The 21,435-nt window shown below is 47.5% G+C and overlaps 1 protein-coding gene across 3 annotated transcripts in view; it reads right to left on the reverse strand.

The window, feature by feature from the left end:
* The window catches only part of rab15 (RAB15, member RAS oncogene family), a 246,901-nt gene that overhangs the window by 105,394 nt on the left and 120,072 nt on the right, over positions 1–21,435 (reverse strand). For all 3 annotated transcript variants that reach the window (XM_059955102.1, XM_059955099.1, XM_059955108.1), the window contains one exon: positions 4,958–5,018. In XM_059955102.1, the coding sequence (XP_059811085.1) occupies positions 4,958–5,018 (61 nt within the window). The remainder of the gene's footprint in view (positions 1–4,957; positions 5,019–21,435) is intronic.

Here is a 21,435-nt window from a genome sequence, read left to right on the forward strand (position 1 = left end):
CCCCTGACATCTTCTCTGTACCTATTTCCAAGCTCCTTAAAACTATGCCCTCTCGTGCTAGCCATTTCAGCCCTGGGGAAAAGACTCTGACTATCCACATGATCAATGCCTCTCATTATCTTGTACACCTCTATCAGGTCACCTCTCATCCTCCGTCGCTCCAATGAGAAAAGGCCAAGTTTACTCAACCTATTCTCATAAGGCATGCTCCCCAATCCAGGCAATATCCTTTTAAACCTCCTCTGCACCTGTTTTATAGTTTCCATGTCCTTCCTGCAGTGAGGTGACCAGAACTGAGCACAGTACTCCAAATGGGGTCTGACCAGGGTCCAATATAGCTGCAACATTACCTCTCGACACTTAAACTCAGTCCCATGATTGATGAAGGCCAATGCACCGTATGCCTTCTTAAGCACAGAGTCAACCTGCATAGTAGCTATGAGTGTCCTATGGACTCGGACCTCAAGATCCCTCTGATCCTCCACACAGCCAAGCGTCTTACCATTAATGTTATATTCTAAACAGAAAACAAAAATTGCTGGAAATACTTAGCAATTCAGTACAGAAGAATTCTCAAGATGAAGCATTAGGTCTACAGATCCACGGAATCTGCCTGATCTGCTGAACATTTCCAGAAATAAAGAGGTGGTGTTGTGGATAATGAAGTAGGTTTTCAAGGCTTGCAGAGAGATTTAGGCCAGTTAGAAGAGTGGGCTGAAAGATGGCAGATGGAGTTTAACACTGACAAGTGTGAGGTGCTATATTTTGTTAAGACTAATCAAAATAAGACATACATGGTAAATGGTAGGGCATTGAGGAATGCAGTAGAACAGAATGATCTAGGAATAATGGTGTTTAGTTCCCTGAAGGTGGAATCTCATGTGGATAGGGTGGTGAAGAAAGCTTTTGGTATGCTGGCCTTTATAAATCAGAGCATTGAGTATAGGAGTTGGGATGTAATGTTAAAATTGTACAAGGCATTGGTGAGGCCAAATTTGGAGTATTGTGTACAGTTCTGGTCACCAAATTATAGGAAAGATGTCAACAAAATAGAGAGAGTACAGAGGAGATTTACTAGAATGTTACCTGGGTTTCAGCACCCAAGTTACAGAGAAAGGTTGAACAAGTTAGGTCTTTATTCTTTGGAGCGTAGAAGGTTGAGGGGGTACGTGATAGAGGTATTTAAAATTATGAGGGGGATAGATAGAGTTGACGTGGATAGGCTTTTTCCATTGAGAGTTGGGGAGATTCAAACAAGAGGACATGAGTTGAAGGTTAAGGGGAAAAAGTTTAGGGATAACTCGAGGGAGAACTTTACCTAGGGCATGGTAGCTGTGTGGAACGAGCTTCCAGTAGAAGTGGTAGAGGCAGGTTCGATTTTGTCATAAAAAAAATAGGATAGGTATATGGACAGGAAAGGAATGGAGGGTTATGGGCTGAGTGCAGGTAGGTGGGACTAGGTGAGAGTAAGCATTCAGCACGGACTAGAAGGGCCGAGATGGCCTACTCTGTGCTGTAATTGTTATATGGTTATATGGTTAAATATATATATATGTATTTTTTTTAATTTTGGAATTAATTAATGCTGGCTTAGGAGTGGAATTGGAAATGGGCGTATTTGCCAATGGGGATTGTGATCAGGCACAACGAATCATTAAAGATATTGAACATGCTCATTTATAATCAAAACATCCTGAACAATGCCTCAATGCCACGAGGGAGAGAGTGTACACACTCTCGTTAAGCTATTTGATCCCCAAAAATTACAGAGAGTCCACAGAGCTTATAACATCAGAGCTAGACAGCAAGGTAACCAGATTTTAAGGTCTTTAATCTATTCATTGACTTTCTAATATTCAGAAAATCAAAGAGCTCTTACCACATGAACTCAAGCTCAGTGTTCAAAACAGCCTACATTATCTTCTTCACAAAGGCATTGTGCATTGATTGCATCCATCCAACACTGGCAATGGACTTTTGTATTCCTAACAATATGTATTCCTTTGATAAATGCAATGCCTCACCAATTTTTTTCAGCTCACCGAAGAAAACAAATTTAGACTTAATTAGCCTGGGACAGAGTTTAGGAGCTCAATAATGAACAGGTCTTCAGCAATTCTGGAATCTGGAAATACTCAGCAGTTCATGTACAGCTGTGGAACAAGCATTCATGAACTTGGAGGGTTAATGGCCTCTCTCTCACAGTCACTCTCTGAGCTGCTGCAGGTTTCTAGCATTTCCTGGTTTCCTTTTGGAATGGATCAGTCTTTGGAGATGTGAAGGAGCTGAAGGGATTTGAGGAATTAGATTGCTCATGAAAGGTCATCAATGTGCAAAATATACAGAAGAGGCGGTTGATGCTGGAACCTGGAGCAACAAACTTCCTGCAGGAGGAACTCAGTGGGTGAAACAGCATCTGTAGGACAACAGGGACTGTTGGCAACTTGGGTCAAAACCCTGTAGACTTTCCTTATTCCTCAGTGATATCTTCATTTTCGAAATGATGCTCGATCCAGTGAGTACCTGCAATGTCAGCTCTTGTTTCATGCTTCATCTTCTGAATATCACCAACACTTTCTGCTTTTAATTGAAAATTCCAGCATTTGCAGTGTTTTTTTTCTGCTTTTCAAAAGACAGATCCAATGCTTGAAGCATGTTGAGCAAAGAAAGGTGCTCTTCAGTTTGTGTGCAGGCTGAAAAATCCCAAATGGAATTTATCTCTGAGTGGCCAGTCTTGGAATCTTACATGGAGCACACAAGGCTGACTATTTAAGACAGTGGTTGGGTGGGCTGGGGAGACATTAAGGCATCATTGCATTTGATGCAATTCCCAAGTTCGCTCTCTCTGAATGACTGTCATGTCGTTCTTTGTTTCTTGGTGGTTGGGAGAATTTCAGAGTTGTATGTGAATACATGCTTTGATAATAAATGAACGTTTGAACCTTTGAAATTGTAAGCAGGTGGAATCAAAGATGCTTTCAACATAGAAACAGCTTGTTGTGCCATGGGACTTCTTTGACAAACTGATCCAACATTCCTTCCCTGTAAAATCATTCAACATTTTACAGAATTGATCACCCTGACTGCTTTCAACTTTCCAGTTAAGATATAGATGGCTACTAAGTGACACCCATAATCTTAGCAACACACACAAAACGCTGGTGGAACGCAGCAGGCCAAGCAGCATCTATAGGAAGAAGTACAGACAACGTTTTGGGCCAAGACCCTTCATCAGGACTAACTGAAAGAAGAGGTAGTAAGAGATTTGAAAGTGGGAGGGGGAGGGGGTGATCCAAAATGATAGGAGAAGACCGGAGGGGGAGGAATGAAGCTAAGAGCTGGAAAGTTGATTGACAAAAGGGATACACAGCTGGAGAAGGGAAAGGATCATGGGACGGGAGGCCCAGGGAGAAAGAATGGGGGAGGGGAGCACCAGAGGGAGATGGAGAGCAGGCAAGGAGTGATCGTGAGAGAACAGAGAGAGAAAAAGGAGAAAATAAATAGATAGATAGATAGATAAATAAGGGTTGAGGTAAGAAGGGGAGGCCATGTCTATCCATGGCTTCTCCTGCTGTTGTGATGAAGCCACACTCTGGTTGGAGGAATAACACCTTATATTCCGTCTGGGTAGCCTCCAACCTGATGGCATGAACATTGACTTCTCTAACTTACGGTAATGCCCCCCTTCCCCTTCTTACCCCATCCCTTATCTATCTATCTATCTATCTATCTATCTATTTATTATTTTCCCCATCTTTCTCTTTTCTCTTTTTTCTCTCTCTGCCCCTCTCACAATGACTCCTTGCCTGCTCTCCATCTCCCTCTGGTGCTCCCCTCCCCCGTTCTTTTTCCCTAGGACTCCTGTCCCATCATCTTTTCCCTTCTCCAGCTGTGTATCCCTTTTGTCAATCAACTTTCCAGCTCTTAGCTTCATCCCTCCCCTTCCTGTCTTCTCCTATCATTTTGGGATCTCCCCCTCCCCCTCCCACTTTCAAATCTCTTACTACCTCTTCTTTCAGTTACTCCTGATGAAGGGTCTCGGCCTGAAACGTCAACTGTACTTCTTCCTATAGATGCTGCCTGACCTGCTGCGTTCCACCAGCATTTTGTGTGTGTTGCTTGAATTTCCAGCATCTGCAGATTTCCTCGAGTTTGCACCCATAATTTTACACAGTTTTCGTCCATTGTGTGTCTCTGTGTGCTCTTGCCATTGCTCTATTCTCTCTAAACCCACAACTATGTGGGTACGGCGCAGCTCAAATGGCATCTATAAATCTGCTGATGACACAACTATTTTTGGCAGGATTTCAGATGGTGAAGAAGAGGTGTACAGGAGCAAGTTAGATCAGCTGGTTGAGTGGTGTTGCAACAATAACACTCAATGTCAGTGAGACCAAGGACTTGATTGTGGACTTCAGGAAGGGGAGGCTGAGGAAACCCACATCAGCCCTCATCGTGGAGCCAGCAGTGGAAAGAGTGACTAGTTTCAAGTTTCTGGATATCACTGGGCTCCCCAGCATTGATGATAGCTTCAAAGGTGATGCCTCAAAGAGGTAGCATCCAATAATAAGGGCCCCATTCCTCAGGACATTAACTCTTCTCTTTGCTGCCATCAAGGCTATCGTACAGGAACCTGAAGACAGGCACTCAACGTTTCAGGAACAGCTTCATCCCCTCTGCCATCAGATTTCTGAGTGGACAATGAATCTGTGTGCAACATCTCACTGCTTTTTTTGTTGTTCTCTACCTATTAAATTTAATATATTGTAAAGTTTTATTATTATTATTTATTGCAATGTACTGCTGCCACAAAACAAGAAATTCACTAGTAGTCACTGGCTTTAGCAAAATCACAGCAATGTGACACGAAAGCCAAATCAGGAAAGTGTTTCAGTTAGTTAACATAGCAGTCCCCTGAAATAAAGTGCCCAGAATTGACAATAGTTTCTGAACTTACCAAATCTGTATTCGCACCTTGATTCCATCCACATCTATTGTCTTCATTTTGAAGTCAACTCCTGTGAATCAGAAAAAAGGTATATGGATTTGATTAAGTATCAAGAACAAATGGAAGATAAGATCAATATGACAAGTTCACTCAGAGCCAGCAAGACACAGAAAATGCTGGAGGAACTCAAGCAAGTCAGGCAGTTGAGTTTAGTACTTCTGTAGATGCTGCCTGGCTTGCTGAGCTCCTCCAACAATTTGTGTGTGTGTTGCTTAAGATTTCCAGCATCTGCAGAATCCCTTTTGATTACTCAAGACTCCAGAGCAGGTCTGCAGTTGAACAAAGGACATAGAACATAGCGTGTTACAGCATTTAACCTATTCTGAGATGAAACCTACCCTTCCTGCCGACATAGACCCCATTTTCTATCATTTGATAGTTTCTTAAATGCCCCTAAATGTATCTGCTTCTCTCAGCATTGCCTGGAATGCCTGTAAGGGCATTTCATGGACCAACCATTCTGTGTACAGAACACCCACCCTACATCCTCTGACATCTCCCGCTACACGTTCCATATTTGTCCATGTTGTGGAACAGCATATCTCTTTGACGTTTCATTCACCTTGTGTCCACTCAAACGCCCGCAGATACCATCTGTCACATTACTTTACATTTTGTAGTCATTTGGACCTTTTTTAAAACGTAAGGTTTGCTAAGGTGTATTTTGAAATATGTAAAAGTAAACATGACTGAGACCTCCTTCTTTTCATCTCTAAGAGTCTCCATTACCACAACAATGCATTTTTTTACTACGATATAAAACAATAAAACACAGTATGGGCCCTTTGGCCCACAGTATTGTGCTGACCTATATAAACCTACTCCACAAGCAACCTAACCTTTCCCTCCTACATAGCCCATAACCCTCCATTTCTCTTACATCGATGTCTCTATTTAGATTTCATCCATGTATCAGCCTCCACCACTATCCTAGCAGCACATCCCAGGCACCCACCTTCTTTCTGTAAAAAAATCTACATTTGACATCTCCACTAAACTTTCCCCTGGGTGGCATCTGTTAGTCTCATGAGACCATGGATCTGCAACTGGAAAGTCTTGCTTCAGCCTCTCCAGGGCGCAGGCCTGGGCAAGGTTGTATGGAAGACTGGCAGTTGCCCGAGCAGCAAGTCTCCCCTCTCCATGACACCGATGCTGTCCAAGGGAAGGACAAGGGCCGATACAGCTTGGCACTGGTGTCGTCGCAGGAGTTGCCAGAGCGAGGTTGAAGGCAATGTCGGGCTGCCTTAGGGACTCCAGCTCCGGATTTGTCCTCAAGGTTTACTCCCGAAGCCTTTCCCATGAGTGGGTATGGCCGCAAGGCAGCGGAGGTTTCAAATCGGAGTTTTCCCTCTCTTAGATGGACTGCCTTCCCAGGCTGACGAGCTCTGTCTACCCAAAGCACTGGCTTTAAGGCACCAGGACCCGCCTTTGCCCCTTCTCCTGTCAGTAGAAACTGTTCTGCCGGGCTTAGAGGCTAAGCCACACGAGAAGCCAGGAGTTGGACTTGGTTGTCAGAGGCTATTTGAGTCGCATGCTGTGAGGAGCACTTTTAGGTAGTGGGAGCTTGTCCCCACTACCACTCCTTGGCTTGACAAGCTTGGAACTTTTCCCTACTCACCTGAAATAGATGTGCTCTGGTATTGGCTATTTTAACATTTTAACTACTTATCAATTTTAATGCCTTTCTGAGGCAATCTGGTGCCAATTTTTCTATAGGCAGGCGCTGCCAACTCAAGAATTAGAGACAGCTATCCCAAACTCTTTTAATTTCAGACACTTCAGTGTTTGTCCAACATCAATGCAGAAGCAACCATGGGTATCGCCCAAATTCCACCCACCTTCAGCTGCTTCATCAGCAGCTACTCTCCACCATGGATATTTGTTGATGCCTACCTGGTACTCAATGCTATTCACACCTCCTCTGCAAAGAAAGCAGCCAGTTTACAGCAAAACCTAGACAAGATTCAGTCATGGCCAGTAGCATATAATTGGCAAGTAGCAGTCACACCAAAATGAGACCCATTCTCTATTGTCAGAGATGGTCATCAACAATAGAGGGTCTTAAGCACTTATAATTGATATTCAAAGGCATTATCATCACAAATTTATCAACCAGTGACATCCTAAAGTGATCATTGTTTGTACAATTTATGTTTATTCTCATTTCAGAAGTCTTATCTCATGGCAACACGCACACAGAATGCGGGAGGATCTCAGCAGGCCAAACAGTCGATGTTTTGGGCCGAGACCTTCAGCAGGACTGAAAATAAAAGATGAGTGTTACGAATGTGCCACAACTCTGAGGGGCCGAAGGGTACAAATTAGCCCCCTCCTTCTTCAGAATCGCAAGATCGCTATTATTTTGGGTCTGGGACCCAGGAAATGAGAGAGAGTCACGCAGAATCCTCAAGGTTTGGAATGTGTCCTGGGCCTCCGAAAGACAAAGCCACGGATAACGGCCATTGTCTCTTGGAGATGGAATTGTGTATTGAGTACTATTCATTGAAGCCCTCAGGGGGTGACCTGAGTGGGCTGGTTGAGGGATTGCATCATCCCAACCTGATTGACATCTGAGACCCTGTGAGTAAGGATAAAAGAGGGTCTGGGGAACAACTCCTTTAGACGCACCAGGAGAAACGCTAGAAATCCCGTGACAGCATTTAATAGCGACAGCCGGTGGCCCCGTGTGCGTCCTTTCCCGTTGCCTGGGATTGGCGGGACTGACTATGGAAGAACGGCTTAGTTAAAAGGAAAACGACATCAGCGACATTTCGAAGGATCGACATCATAAAAAAGGAAACTCTGGCAAGTTCCAAAATCTCTCTCTCTTGACTCCAACCAAAGGCTGCAGCCTGAATGAACTAAAGTGACTTTTATATTTCCATCAGACAATACATTATCCCCTAGACAACGACAGAGCTATTTCTTATTGATTATTATTATACCCGCACCTTTTGATCTAGTATTGACGACGTATAGTATCTGTATTTTTGCATTGATATTAATTTTGTGTATTTTTACCAATAAATACTGTTAAAATAGTACCATCAGACTTCAACGGACCTCTCTATCTTTGCTGGTAAGTGACCCAGTGACGGGGTAGGTAACATGAGAAGTCAGTGTAAGAAGGTGGGAGGAGCGGAGGAAGAAGTACAAGCGGTATGTGATAGGTGGAACCGGGGGGAGCGGGTGAGTGAGTGAAGTGAAGAGCTGGGAAGTTGAAGAGTGATCAAGGGCTGGAGGTGGAGGAATCTGATAGGAGAAGGTAGAAGATCATGGAAGAAAGTGAAGGGAGATCACTAGAGAGGGGTGATGGGCAGCTAAAGTAAAAGATGAAGGAAACAGGAATGGAATGGTGAAGTGGGGTTGCAATTGCCAGTGGTTTGAGAAATTGATGTTCATCAAGTTGTCACATGCCATCAGGTTGGAGGCTACTCAGACAGGATATCAGGTGCTGCTCCTCCAACTTGAGTGTGGCCTCATCGTGGCACTAGAGGAAGTCATGGACTGATAATGGGAATGGGAATGGGAAGTGGAAATGAAATAGGTGGCTGCAGGGAGATCCCGCTTTTTCTGGCGGCCATAGGTCCTCGGAGACTAATTTTAATGGCCTTTGCACCCTGGGAATTATGAACACAGGGTATATGAGAACAATAAACTTAAGCTCAATCAATGACTGGAATATCAAAGGAAGCTCCCTCATTAATACCATGGCTACAAGAGCAGGTCAGAAGCTGTATATTCTGCAGCAATTGACACCATTCCTGATATCCCAAAACCTCTCTATTATTTACACTGGAGAAGTCAGAGGTTTCATGGAATTCACGAATTTCATGGGATTCAAAATGGCAGCGCGACGCAGCTTGCAGCGGCCACTCCGGAGCTGACGTTATTTGTTAAGCAGGGTGCCTTGCACAATCCTAATCTAATGAAAAACAGATGTGGGAGCACGGAGGAACATCTGGAAATCTCCCGGAAGGCCCTCTTCATTGCTGCTGCTGCTGTGAGGTCTGGGACTCTGCTGGGAAGAACAGGCCCCCAGTCCTCGGGGCCGCGTTGCCGATGGCTGTTGGAGGGAGCCAGCTTAATATGCTCGGCAGAGGATGGTGCCCGGAGAAGCTGTGTCAGAGGGGATGATTGTCGGCCCGGAGGTTCGACGGACTCGGAGTCCACTGCGGTCGGAGTGCTTTCACTGTGTGCTGTGTCTGCGAGGCTGGGTTCAATGGAGCACTCATTGTGTGCTGCGTCTGCGAGGCTGAGTCCGGTGGTGCTGTGGAAATCCATAGCGGGGGTACTCTCTTCTGCCGTCGGCGTTGGATGGCGAGTCTATCGGGACCCTGAGGACTTGTGGAAACTGTGTGGTGGTTTCTTTCGAACTTACAGTCTTTTAACATCTTTGGACTATCTTTACTGTGCCCATGGTCAGTTTTTTTTAATCAATTATGCTATTGTTTGCACTGTTGTAGCTATGTGGTTTTGTGCAGATCTTGTAGCTTTAGTTTTTGGTCTTGTTTTGTCTGGTGGATTTGGCGCTCCTTTCCGTAAACGCGCTGAGATGGTAGCGCGATATTAATACGGGGACTCTCCGGACTCTGGATTGGGGATTGCCAAACCTTATTTGGATTTTCTGGTGTAGTCTGTTTTGTCATATGCTTTTGTGATATCATTCTAGAGGACCGTTTTCTCATTTTTTAACTGCATTGCATTTGTGGTTTTTAAATGACAATAAACTGAATCTGAATAATCCTGGTTTACCCAGATGAGCACACATCCAGCTCAGGAGCTCACCATCCAGGACAAAACAGTCTGCTTGGTTAACCCACACACCATCCTAAACGTTCTTTGCCTTCATGGTTGGTGTACAGTGGCTGCCATCAACAAAATACTGAGAAATTACTCCATCAGGCTCCTTCCAAGCCTACAGCCCATAGGAGTATTACAACTTCCTGTGGGTATAATTGGTGAATATTGGTGTTTTTTTTTTGCATGTTGCACCAACATACCACAGCAAATTTTTAATGCATGTAAATATATATGGTGAATTAAGTTGATCCTTGATCCATGGTCCTTCACTTCCTGGTTGCTTACCATCTTGATTTGGAAGAACATTACCCATACTTCCTCATCACTATTTTGGATGCCTGGAACTCCCCACCCAACAGCACTGTGGCTGTACAGGACTGCAACTGTACCAGGCAAGAGAATGCCACATCTTCTCAAGAGCAGTTATGGTTGGACATCAGTTGCAGATTTTGTCAGGAATTCCCAGATCTCGAGAAATGATGAAATAAAAATAACAACATTGCACTCAGTGTCAGTAAGACCAAGGAGTTGACTGTGGACTTCAGGAAGGGGTCCTTATCAAGGGGTTAGCAGTGGAAAGGGTGAGCAGTTTTAAGTTCTTGGGTGTCGCCATCTCTCAAGGTCTCTCTTGCATTCAACGTACTGATGCAATTAATAAGAAGACATGCCAGCAGCTGTATTTGATTTGGAGTTTGGGAAGGCTTGGCATGAAACCACAGCTCTAGCAAGTGTCTACAGGAGTACCGTGGAGAGCATTCTAACCCATTGCTCCATGGTCTGGTATGGAGGGGCCACTGCACCGGATTGGAGAATGCTGCAGAGGGTTGTAAACTCCGTCATGGGCACTAGCCACCCCACCATTGAGACATCTTCAAAAGGTGAACCTCAGAAAGTCTATATCCATCATTAAGTACTCCCATCGCCCAGTACATACCATCAGAGAAGTACATACAGGAGCTTGAAGACACACTGAATATTTTAGGACTAGTTTCTTCCTCTCCGCCATCAGATTTATGAATTAAAGGGCAGGAAACGTGGTCTTCTAAATAACCACGAGTCTCAGCTATGCCTGCCTTTTTGTTAGCTTCGTCAAACAGATTAACTTCCAAGCCAACCATGGTAATGTCTGGAGATAAAGTATTAACCAATGTTTTTTATAAACCTACCAATTCGCCTGGGTACCTTGACAATGACCCTTTCACTATTTCTCCTGTAAAAATGCTATTCCCTTTTCTCAGTTCCTTCATCTCCGCCAATGTGTTCTCAAGATGTGGCTTTCCTTTACAGGACATCAGAGATGTCCTCCTTCTTCAAGGAACTGGGTTTCCCTTCCTCCACCTCTATGCTGCCCTCACCCACATCTCCTTCATTTCCTGAACGTCTAGCCTCACTCTCTTTTCCCACTGCCTTACCAGTGATAGTGTTTCTCTTCTCCTTACCTACCACCCCATGAGCCCCCTCCCCACATCACTCTCCGCAACTTCCACCATCTCTAAAGTGATCAAACATATCTTTACTTCCCAACTCCCACTCCGCAATTTTGCAGGAATCACTCCCTCCATGATCCCTTATCTATTCGTCCCACCCTATTAATCTCCCGCTTGTTACTTATCCTTGCAAGTGGCCAAAATGCTACACCTGCCCATCCACCTCCTCCCTCACCTCCATTCAGGGCCCCAAACAGTCCATCCAGGTGAGGCAACACTTCATCTGCGAACCTGCTGGGGTAATCTACTGTGTCTGGCACTCCCAATGCATACTCCACTACATTGGAGAAACCCACCATAAATTGAGGGTCTGCTTCATCAAGCACTTCTGCTCCATCCACCAAAAGCATAACTTCCTGGTGGCCAAACATTTTAATTCTGCTTCCTATTCCTGTTCCGACATGTCAATCCATGGCCTCCTCTTGTGCCACAATGAGGCCACCATCAAGGCAAGAGCAAAACCTTATACTCCATCTGGGTAGACTCCAACCTGATGACATGAATATCCATTTCCCCTTCCCATAACAAAATTTCTCTCCCTCTCCCCTCTTCTTCTATTCCCCACTCTGGCCTCTTACCTCTTCTCACCTGCCAATCACCTCCTCCTGGGTCCTCTCCTTCCCTTTCTCCTATGTCCCGCTCTCCCTTCCAATCAGATTCCTTCCTCTCCAGCCCTTTATCTTTCCTACCTGCCAGGCTTCACCTATCCCCTTCTAACTAACCTCCTTCCACTACCCCACCATATTCTGGCAACCCTCCCCTTCCTTACCAGTCCTGCAGAAGGGTCTCAGCCCAAAATGTTGACTGGTTATTTTCATCGATGCAGTCTGACCTGCTCAGTTCCTCCAGCATTTTGTGTGTCTTGCTTTGGATTTCTAGCATCTGCAGAATTCCTCTTGTTTACTATTTTATACCAATTTAATTTTCTTTTCATATGTATTTCTTAGTGTAATTTATAGTATATTTTCTGTATTGCACAGCTAAAAAACAATTTCACAACATATGACAGTGACAATAAACCTGATTCACGAGTGATAACAGAATATGTTGCTACTCGACACTATCTCATAAAAAGTGCAAGTGAGAAAGCCACAGCAGAGATACCCACAAATTCAGCAGAGAGTCAGTAGTAAATTGGCAGTTCCCCTCAAGCATGACAAATGTGGGTTATAGAGATATTCGGAAAGTTGCAGGAGTACTTTTGTTCCAAGGCACTTCATTGAAGGAGATTTAAAGGAAATTTTATTCTCTATCTAAATTGTCTTGGCTCCCACCAATAAATGAGACCCAGCAACCACAAAATCCAAATGTCCTGCTCAATTATACTAACATTTCAAGTCACTTTTTAAAATTGTCATTTCGACCATAACTGCTGGTACAGTAAAAATGAGACGTTTTTCAGGACCACGATGCTACATGAAACAATACAAAAACTACACTGAACTACGTAAAAACAACACAGAAAAAACTACACCAGCCTACAAACCTACCCAGGACAGCATAAAGTGCACAAAACAGTGCAGGCATTACAATAAATAAGAAACAAAACAACAGGTAGAGCAGAGGGCAGTAAGTTGGCATCAGTCCAGACTCTGGGTATTGAGGAGTCTGATGGCTTAGGGGAAGAAACTGTTACATAGTCTGGTCGTGAGAGTCTGAATGCTTCGGTGCCTTTTTCCCAAATGGCAGGAGGGAGAAGAGTTTGTATGAGGGATGCGTGGGATCCTTCATAATGCTGTTTGCTTTGCGGATGCAGCGTGTGGTGTAAATGTCCGTAATGGCGGGAAGAGAGATCCCAATGATCTTCTCAGCTGACCTCACTATCCACTACAGGCACTTACAATCCGAGATGGTGCAATTTCCAAACCAGGCAGTGATGCAGCTGTTCAGGATGCTCTCAATACAACCTCTGTAGAATGTGATGAGGATGGGGGGTGAGGGTGGGAGATGGACTTTCCTCAGCCTTCGCAGAAAGTAGAGATGCCACTGGGCTTTCTTTGCTATGGAGCTGGTGTTGAGGGACCAGGTGAGATTCTCTGCCAGATGAACACCAAGAAATTTGGTGCTCTTAATGATCTCTACTGAGGAACCGTTGATGTTCAGCGGGGAGTGGTTGCTCCATGCCCTCCTGAAGTCAACAACCATCTCTTTCGTTTTATTCACATTCAGAGACAGTTGTTGCCTCTGCACCAGTCCGTTAGCCGCTGCACCTCCTCTCTGTAAGCTGACTCGTCATTATTGCTGATGAGACCCGCCACGGTCGTGTCATCGGTGAACTTCATGATATGGTTCGAGCTGTGTGTTGCAGCACATACGTGGGTCAGCAGAGTGAACAGCAGTGGACTGAGCACACAACCCTGGGGGGCCCCATGCTCAGTGTGATGGTGTTGGAGATGCTGGCTCTGATCCGGACTGACTGAGGTCTCCCAGTCAGGAAGTCTAGTATCCAGTAGCAGAGGGAGGTGTTCAGACCCAGTAGGCTCAGCTTTCCAATCAGTGTCTGAGGGATGATTGTGTTGAATGCTGAACTGAAGTCTATGAACAGCATCTGAACGTGTGTGTCTTTTTTGTCCAGGTGGGTTAGGGCCAGGTGGAGGTGATGGCAATGGCATCATCTATTGAATGGTTGGGACAGTATGCGAGCTGCAGGGGGTCCAGTGAGGGGGGCAGCAGGGTCTTGATATGCCTCATGACGAGCCTCTCGAAACACTTCATGATGATGGATGTAAGTGCAATGGGACAGTAGTCATTGAGGCAGGAAACTGAAGACTTCTTCGGCACAGAGACAATGGTGGCGGCCTTGAGGCACGTTGGAACGGTGGCGCTGCTCAGGGAGATGTTGAAGATGTCAGTGAGAACATTTGCTAGCTGGTCTGCACATCCTCTGAGCACTCTACCAGGAATATTGTCTGGTCCAGCAGCCTTCCGTGGGTTGACCCTGCACAGGGCTCTCCTCACATCAGCCACGGTGAGACACAGCACCTGGTCACTTGGAGGAGGGGTTGACTTCCTCACTGCCACATCATTTTCTGCCTCAAAACGAGCATAGAAGTTGTTCAGCACATCTGGGAGGGAGGCATCATCCACATAGTCAGGCGATATTGCCCTGTAGTTGGTGATGTCCTGGATGCCCTTCCACATGCACCGCGTTTTGCCACTGTCCTGGAAGCGGCTGTGGATTCACTGGGCGTGTGCACGCTTTGCCTCTCTGATGGCCCAGGACAGTTTGGCCCTTGCTGTTGTCAGGGCTGCCTTGTCGCCTGCTCTGAAGGCAGAGTCACGGGTCCTCGGCAGTGCACGCACCTCTGCAGTCATCCATGGCTTCTGGTTAGCGCGTGTAGTGATGGTCTTGGACACAGTAATGTCATCGATGCACTTGCTAACGTAGCTAGTCACTGATGCCATGTACTCCTCTAAGTTGGGAAAGTCGCCATTGGCTGCAGCCTCGCTGAACATGTGCCAGTCAGTGTGCTCAAAGCAGTCTTGAAGAGCAGAGATGGCTCCTGCTGGCCGGCTAGGGTTTGCTTTTTGCCTGGCACGGACCCCTGCCCACTTGCCTCACTTCTGCTTCCTCTCCTCTTCTATTTTTAAAACATTTATTGGCAGTGATTTCTATTGGTTTAAAATATCTCAATTTTTTAATGATATTACATTACTCCATTTCCTTCCTTAAGATATTTAAGTTTTACAAAGCAGTGATCAAGATCTCATTAAAGTGCAATCAGTATAATTAAGTATTGTTAGCGGGGCAGAAGTATTTTGTATGCAACAAAATCTTGCATCACTGATTTTTCTCTGGGAATAAATTAAAGTGGTACAAATGATTATTAGCGAACAGCGGGGTTGACTGCTTAGAAGAATAAACCATCCAGAACAAGTTCCCTAAAGAAATGAAGTGAAGATTTCCATGATGCCGTGACAAATCTATCTCTGCTTCCAAACATCGGCTTTCTCCATGGATGCTCAAGATATCCTGAATGTTTCATCACCTGATACACCAACGGGACGAAGCCTATAAGTTCACAGGGTTCATCAATTTTGTGGCCAACAACACTCTTCCACAAAAGATTTCTGCCTTGAAAACATGATTCAAACAATCTGTTATCAGCCTGAGATTTCAATAAAACCCTTCTGAAACCCATAGCACTTTTAAAAATGCAAGATGGCTGATGTTGTAGCGGTGTGCTACACGCAGCGCTAAAATTACGACACGGAGTCGGTAACTGCAGTCGAAGGAAAAAAACTTTATTCGAAAACTTCAGCCTCACTTTTAAGCCTCTGTCAACCGGCCCCCCATGGCGAAGAGGCTCCAAAGCTCTGTGCTCGCAAACCCCCGTAGGCTATCTAATTGTGAGTCGGTTCGAATACGCTAGGAAATGAGCCGCCACATAACCCCCCCCCAGAACCGGCGATACACCCCCCAATGTCCACAGCCTGGGCCAGAACCTACTTGGGAGGTCGGCCTCTGCGCCGAGGCGCCGGAAACTCGGCCGGTTGCGCCAGGTCCACATGGGCCGGCTTGAGGCGGTCCACCGTGAAAACCTCCTCCTTCCCCCCAACGTCCAGCACGAACGTGGACCCGTTGTTCCGGAGCACCGTAAACGGCCCCTCGTATGGCCGCTGCAGCGGTGGCCGATGCCCGCCCCTTCGTACAAACACAAACTTACAGTTCCGTAGGTCTTTGGGTACGCAGGTCGGGTGCCGCCCATGCTGTGAAGTGGGTATGGGGGCCAGGTTACCGAGCTTCTCGCGAAGTCTGCCCAGGACTGCAGCGGGTTCTTCCTCTTGCCCCCTCGGGGCTGGTAGGAACTCCCCGGGGACGGCGCCGTATACCAACTCGGCCGACGAGGCGTGCAGGTCGTCCTTGGGCGCTGTGCGGATGCCGAGAAGGACCCAGGGAAGCTCGTCCGCCCAGTTGGCTCCTCGCAGGCGGGCCATGAGGGCCGACTTCAGGTGACGGTGGAAACGCTCCACTAGCCCGTTCGACTGTGGGTGGTAGGCAGTGGTGTGGTGCAGCTGAGTCCCCAAAAGGCTGGCCATAGCTGACCACAGGCTGGAGGTGAACTGGGCGCCTCTGTCGGAGGTAATGTGGGCTGGTACACCAAAGCGGGATATCCAGGTGGCGATCAGGGCTCGGGCACAAGATTCGGAGGTGGTGTCGGTGAGCGGGACCGCCTCTGGCCATCTTGTGAACCGGTCCACGATAGTCAGGAGGTAACGCGCTCCGCGCGACACTGGCAGGGGGCCCACGATATCCACATGAATGTGGTCGAAACGCCGGTGGGCGGGATGGAACTGCTGCGGTGGGGCTTTGGTGTGCCGCTGAACCTTGGCCGTCTGGCAGTGCATGCACGTTCTGGCCCATTCACTGACCTGTTTGCGGAGTCCGTGCCAAACGAACCTGCTGGAAACCATCCGGACAGTTGTCCGGATGGAGGGATGCGCCAAGTTATGAATGGAGTCGAAAACACGTCGCCGCCAGGCTGCGGGGACGACCGGACGGGGCTGGCCGGTGGCGACGTCACAGAGTAGGGTCCTTTCACCTGGGCCCACGGGGAGGTCCTGGAGCTGCAAACCAGAGACTGCAGTCCTGTAACTCGGAATCTCCTCATCTACCTGCTGTACCTCTGCCAGTGCCTCAAAGTCTACCCCTTGGGAAAGGGCATGAACGGTAGGGCGCGAGAGCGCATCCGCCACGACATTGTCCTTACCCGAGACGTGCCGGACATCCGTTGTGTATTCAGAGATGTAGGACAGGTGGCGTTGCTGGCGGGATGACCAGGGGTCGGATGCTTTCGTAAACGCAAAGGTAAGCGGTTTGTGGTCCGTGAACGCGGTGAAGGGCCGACCTTCTAGGAAGTACCTGAAATGCCGGATTGCCAGGTAGAGCGCCAACAGTTCCCGGTCAAAAGCACTGTACTTGAGCTCGGGTGGCCGCAGGTGTTTGCTGAAAAACGTCAGGGGTTGCCAGCGACCTGCGATGAGCTGCTCCAGCACCCCACCGACTGCCGTGTTTGATGCGTCCACTGTGAGGGCGGTAGGGGTGTCCATTCTGGGATGTACTAGCATTGCGGCGTCAGCCAAAGCTTCCTTCGTTTGAACGAAAGCGGCGGCGGACTCCTCGTCCCAGGTAATGTCCTTGCTCGGACCCGACATCAGGGCAAACAGGGGGCGCATGATCCGGGCAGCTGAAGGGAGGAAGCGGCGGTAGAAATTGACCATACCTACGAATTCCTGAAGGCCTTTGATCGTGGTGGGTCGGGGGAAATGGCGGACCGCATCTACCTTAGCGGGCAGAGGGGTTGCCCCGTCTTTAGTAATCCTGTGGCCCAGGAAGTCAATGGTATCAAGTCCGAACTGGCATTTGGCAGGGTTGATTGTAAGACCGTACTCACTCAGTCGGGCGCAGAGTTGACGGAGGTGGGACAGATGCTCCTGACGACTGCCGCTGGCTATGAGGATGTCATCCAAATAGATGAACGCGAAGTCCAGGTCCCGTCCCACCGCGTCCATTAACCGCTGGAACGTCTGTGCGGCATTCTTCAGGCCGAACGGCATGCGGAGGAACTCGAAGAGGCCAAACGGGGTGATGAGAGCCGTTTTGGGGACGTCGTCAGGATGCATCGGGATTTGATGGTACCCTCGGACAAGGTCGACCTTGGAGAAGGTCCGGGCGCCGTGCAGGTTTGCCGCAAAGTCCTGAATGTGCGGCACAGGGTAGCGGTCCGGTGTGGTAGCCTCGTTCAGCCTGCGGTAGTCGCCGCACGGTCTCCAGCCCCCCGTCGCTTTGGGCACCATGTGCAGGGGGGAAGCCCAGGGGCTGTCGGACCGCCGGATGATCCCCAATTCCTCCATTCTCTGGAACTCCTCCTTCGCCAGTCGGAGCTTGTCCAGGGGAAGCCGCCGAGCACGGGCATGGAGGGGTGGTCCCTGTGTTGGGATGTGGTGCTGTACGCCGTGCCTGGGCATGGCTGCTGTGAACTGCGGTGCCAGAACCGATGGGAACTCCGCCAGGACCCTGGTGAAGTCGTTGTCGGACAGCGTGATGGAGCCGAGGTGAGGGGCTGGCAACTGGGCCGCGCCCAGGGAGAACGTCTGAAAGGTCTCGGCGTGTACCAGTCTCTTCCTGGGCAGGTCAACCAGCAGGCTGTGAGCTCGCAAAAAATCCGCACCCAGAAGCGGTTGGGCTACGGCGGCCAGTGTGAAGTCCCACGTGAACTGGCTGGGGCCGAACAGTAGCTGCACCTGACGGGTGCCATAGGTCCTTACTGTGCTGCCATTCACGGCCCTCAGGGGGGGACCCGGTGCCCTGCTGCGGGTGTCGTAACTCTTCGGAGGTAAAACGCTGATCTCAGCCCCAGTATCGACCAAAAACCGGCGTCCCGACCTTCTATCCCACACATACAGGAGGCTATCCCGATGGCCAGCCGCCGTAGCCATCAGCGGCGGCTGGCCCTGGCGTTTCCCGGGAACTTGCAGGGCGGGCGGCAACGGCGGGCTTCTGCGCCCCACCGCTGGTGGTAGAAGCACCAGTGTTCATTGGGCCGGGGGTTAGTGGGCTCTGCGGCCGGGCCTGGACTGGTTTGCTGCCGGGAGCGTGGCTGGGAGATCTGTGCGATGGACGCCCCGCTCACCTTTTTGGCGTTCCACAGCAAGTCCGCCCGGGCTGCCACCTTCCGGGGGTCACTGAAATCCGCGTCGGACAGCAGCAGGCGTATGTCCTCGGGCAGCTGCTCCAGGAATGCCTGCTCAAACATGAGGCCCGTGTGTCCCTCGGCCAGAGACAACATCTCATTCATTAAAGCCGATGGAGGTCTGTCGCCCAAGCCATCCAGGTGCAGTAAACGGGCAGCCCGCTCGCGCCGTGAGAGTCCGAAAGTCCTGAGGAGCAGGGCTTTGAATTCCGTGTACTTGCCGTCTGCCGGGGGCGACTGTACGAACTCCGCGACCTGGGCAGCTGTGTCCTGGTCGAGGGAGCCCACCACGTAGTAGTAGCGGGTGTCTTCTGAGGTGATCCGGCGAACGTGGAATTGGGCTTCGGCTTGCTGGAACCATAGGTCCGGGCGCTGTGTCCAGAAACCCGGCAGTTTCAACGAAACCGCATGAACAGAGGCGGCGTCGGTCATTTCTGGTCCAAAAATCGTTTGGACCGTCGGGGTCACCAATTGTAGCGGTGTGCTACACGCAGCGCTAAAATTACGACACGGAGTCGGTAACTGCAGTCGAAGGAAAAAAACTTTATTCGAAAACTTCAGCCTCACTTTTAAGCCTCTGTCAACCGGCCCCCCATGGCGAAGAGGCTCCAAAGCTCTGTGCTCGCAAACCCCCGTAGGCTATCTAATTGTGAGTCGGTTCGAATACGCTAGGAAATGAGCCGCCACAATGTCATATTAAAGACTGAGTTACATGGTGTGCAGAAACATCAGAAAAGTAGTATTTTTTTAAACTTGTAATGTCCCAAACACAAAACAATTCATTTTATTAGATATTTAGTTTTAAAGTACATCGAGAAAAGGGGTGTCAACTTGACCGATTATTGTTATATTACTCAACCCTGGCATCAGACTTTTTCCAAGCTCATATTAAACATCACTTGAACTTCACAAGCACATCATTGACGATAAAGTTCACAGAGCAGTGTGCTCAATCGAATAGAAATCACTGCCAATAAATAAAAAAAATAGAAGACACTCAACAAATCAGGCTACATTTATGGCAGGAGAAAGAAATTTAACATTCCAGGTCAGTGACCTTTCATTAGAGCTTAATATTAATTAAATAATATTAACTGATTTTTTTTTTATCCAGTTCTTTGAAGCTGGCTCTGTCTTGTGCTCTATTCCCGACTGCAGAAGTTGAGAATTCTGTGAGCTGGAATTTCCAGTCTCCAGGCATTAATTCACTCAGCTACGACACAATCTGTGGTTACAGTATGGGGTGTCAAGAAGGCATCAGCAGATACTTAATTCCAAAATGTTGCAAAGCCAGAGGCCAATTAAATGTATTTCAGATGGAAATGCAGATGCACTTATTGGCAATGGATTTGACAGAGGGTGCTCCTCATACATTTCAAGACTGCATGGTTCAATCAGCAGATGTCTCCTTGCTCAAGTTAAAGTGCTAAAATACAATGGACAAGCTCAGTCTTTACTTATACTGCTATCGTTGGTTAAGTGGAAGCATAAAAGATAAAGCCCATGTGATCCATTCAAACTACTTAAAAGTACCACTACTGAAAAGCAGAGGGAAGGAAGTTGCATTTGTGAAGCATCTTTCATAATCTCCAGATGTCCTAAAATAGTTCTTGGTCACATTACATAATTATGCAATTGTGACAAGTGATCATTTACTTTATCTCTCCTATAAAGTGAGAAGACTCACACTGGGGTGATCAATCTCTTCAGGTCTCGAGAGAACTGAGGTTCCTCCTGCAGGAAGCGTTAAAGAGCAATACGACATGATGTGTTCTGTGTCTGGGAACCATGGCCACAGTTTCCCTTCACTTGTTTTCCATTTGTGCAGAAAATATTTCATTATGTAATCAAAAATAAGATAGTGTCCAGAATGTTGCCTGGATAAGTAAGCTTTTCATTATACCTGTACGTGCATACTGTACATCTGTGCTTAAGATAATAAGCTTGACGTCAAATAGAGGACGGATATGGAGAGATATTGGATTGACTGGGCTTGTTTGCCCTACAGCAAAGCAGCTTGAGTGCTGAAATGAGATATGTAAGAGGGATTGATAGGGTAGACAGTCAGAACCTTTTGCCCATCGATGAAGACTGTAAAACAAGAGGACGTTGGTTCAAGTTGAGAGGTAGAAGTTTTAAAGGAGATTTGAAGGGAACACTTTTCTACACAATGAGTGGTTGATGTGTGAAACCTGCTGCCAGAGGAGAGGGTGCAATGAGATAAAACCAGCCCAATTCAGAGAGATTTAGATAGACCCTGGAATAGGCAAGGCATTGAGGATCAGAATCAAGTATAAGCAAATTGTTATGCTTTTTAACTCCAGAAACTAATTAAAGGAAAATCATAGGAGCTAGAATACTTGTCTACCTAGCTTTTTAAAGTCAGGCACTCATATATTATGTGGTATGTAATGGCATATGCCATTCACATACTTCTTACATA

Source organism: Hypanus sabinus, chromosome 2 (assembly GCF_030144855.1).
Source record: "Hypanus sabinus isolate sHypSab1 chromosome 2, sHypSab1.hap1, whole genome shotgun sequence".
Taxonomy (NCBI): Eukaryota; Metazoa; Chordata; class Chondrichthyes; order Myliobatiformes; family Dasyatidae; genus Hypanus; species Hypanus sabinus.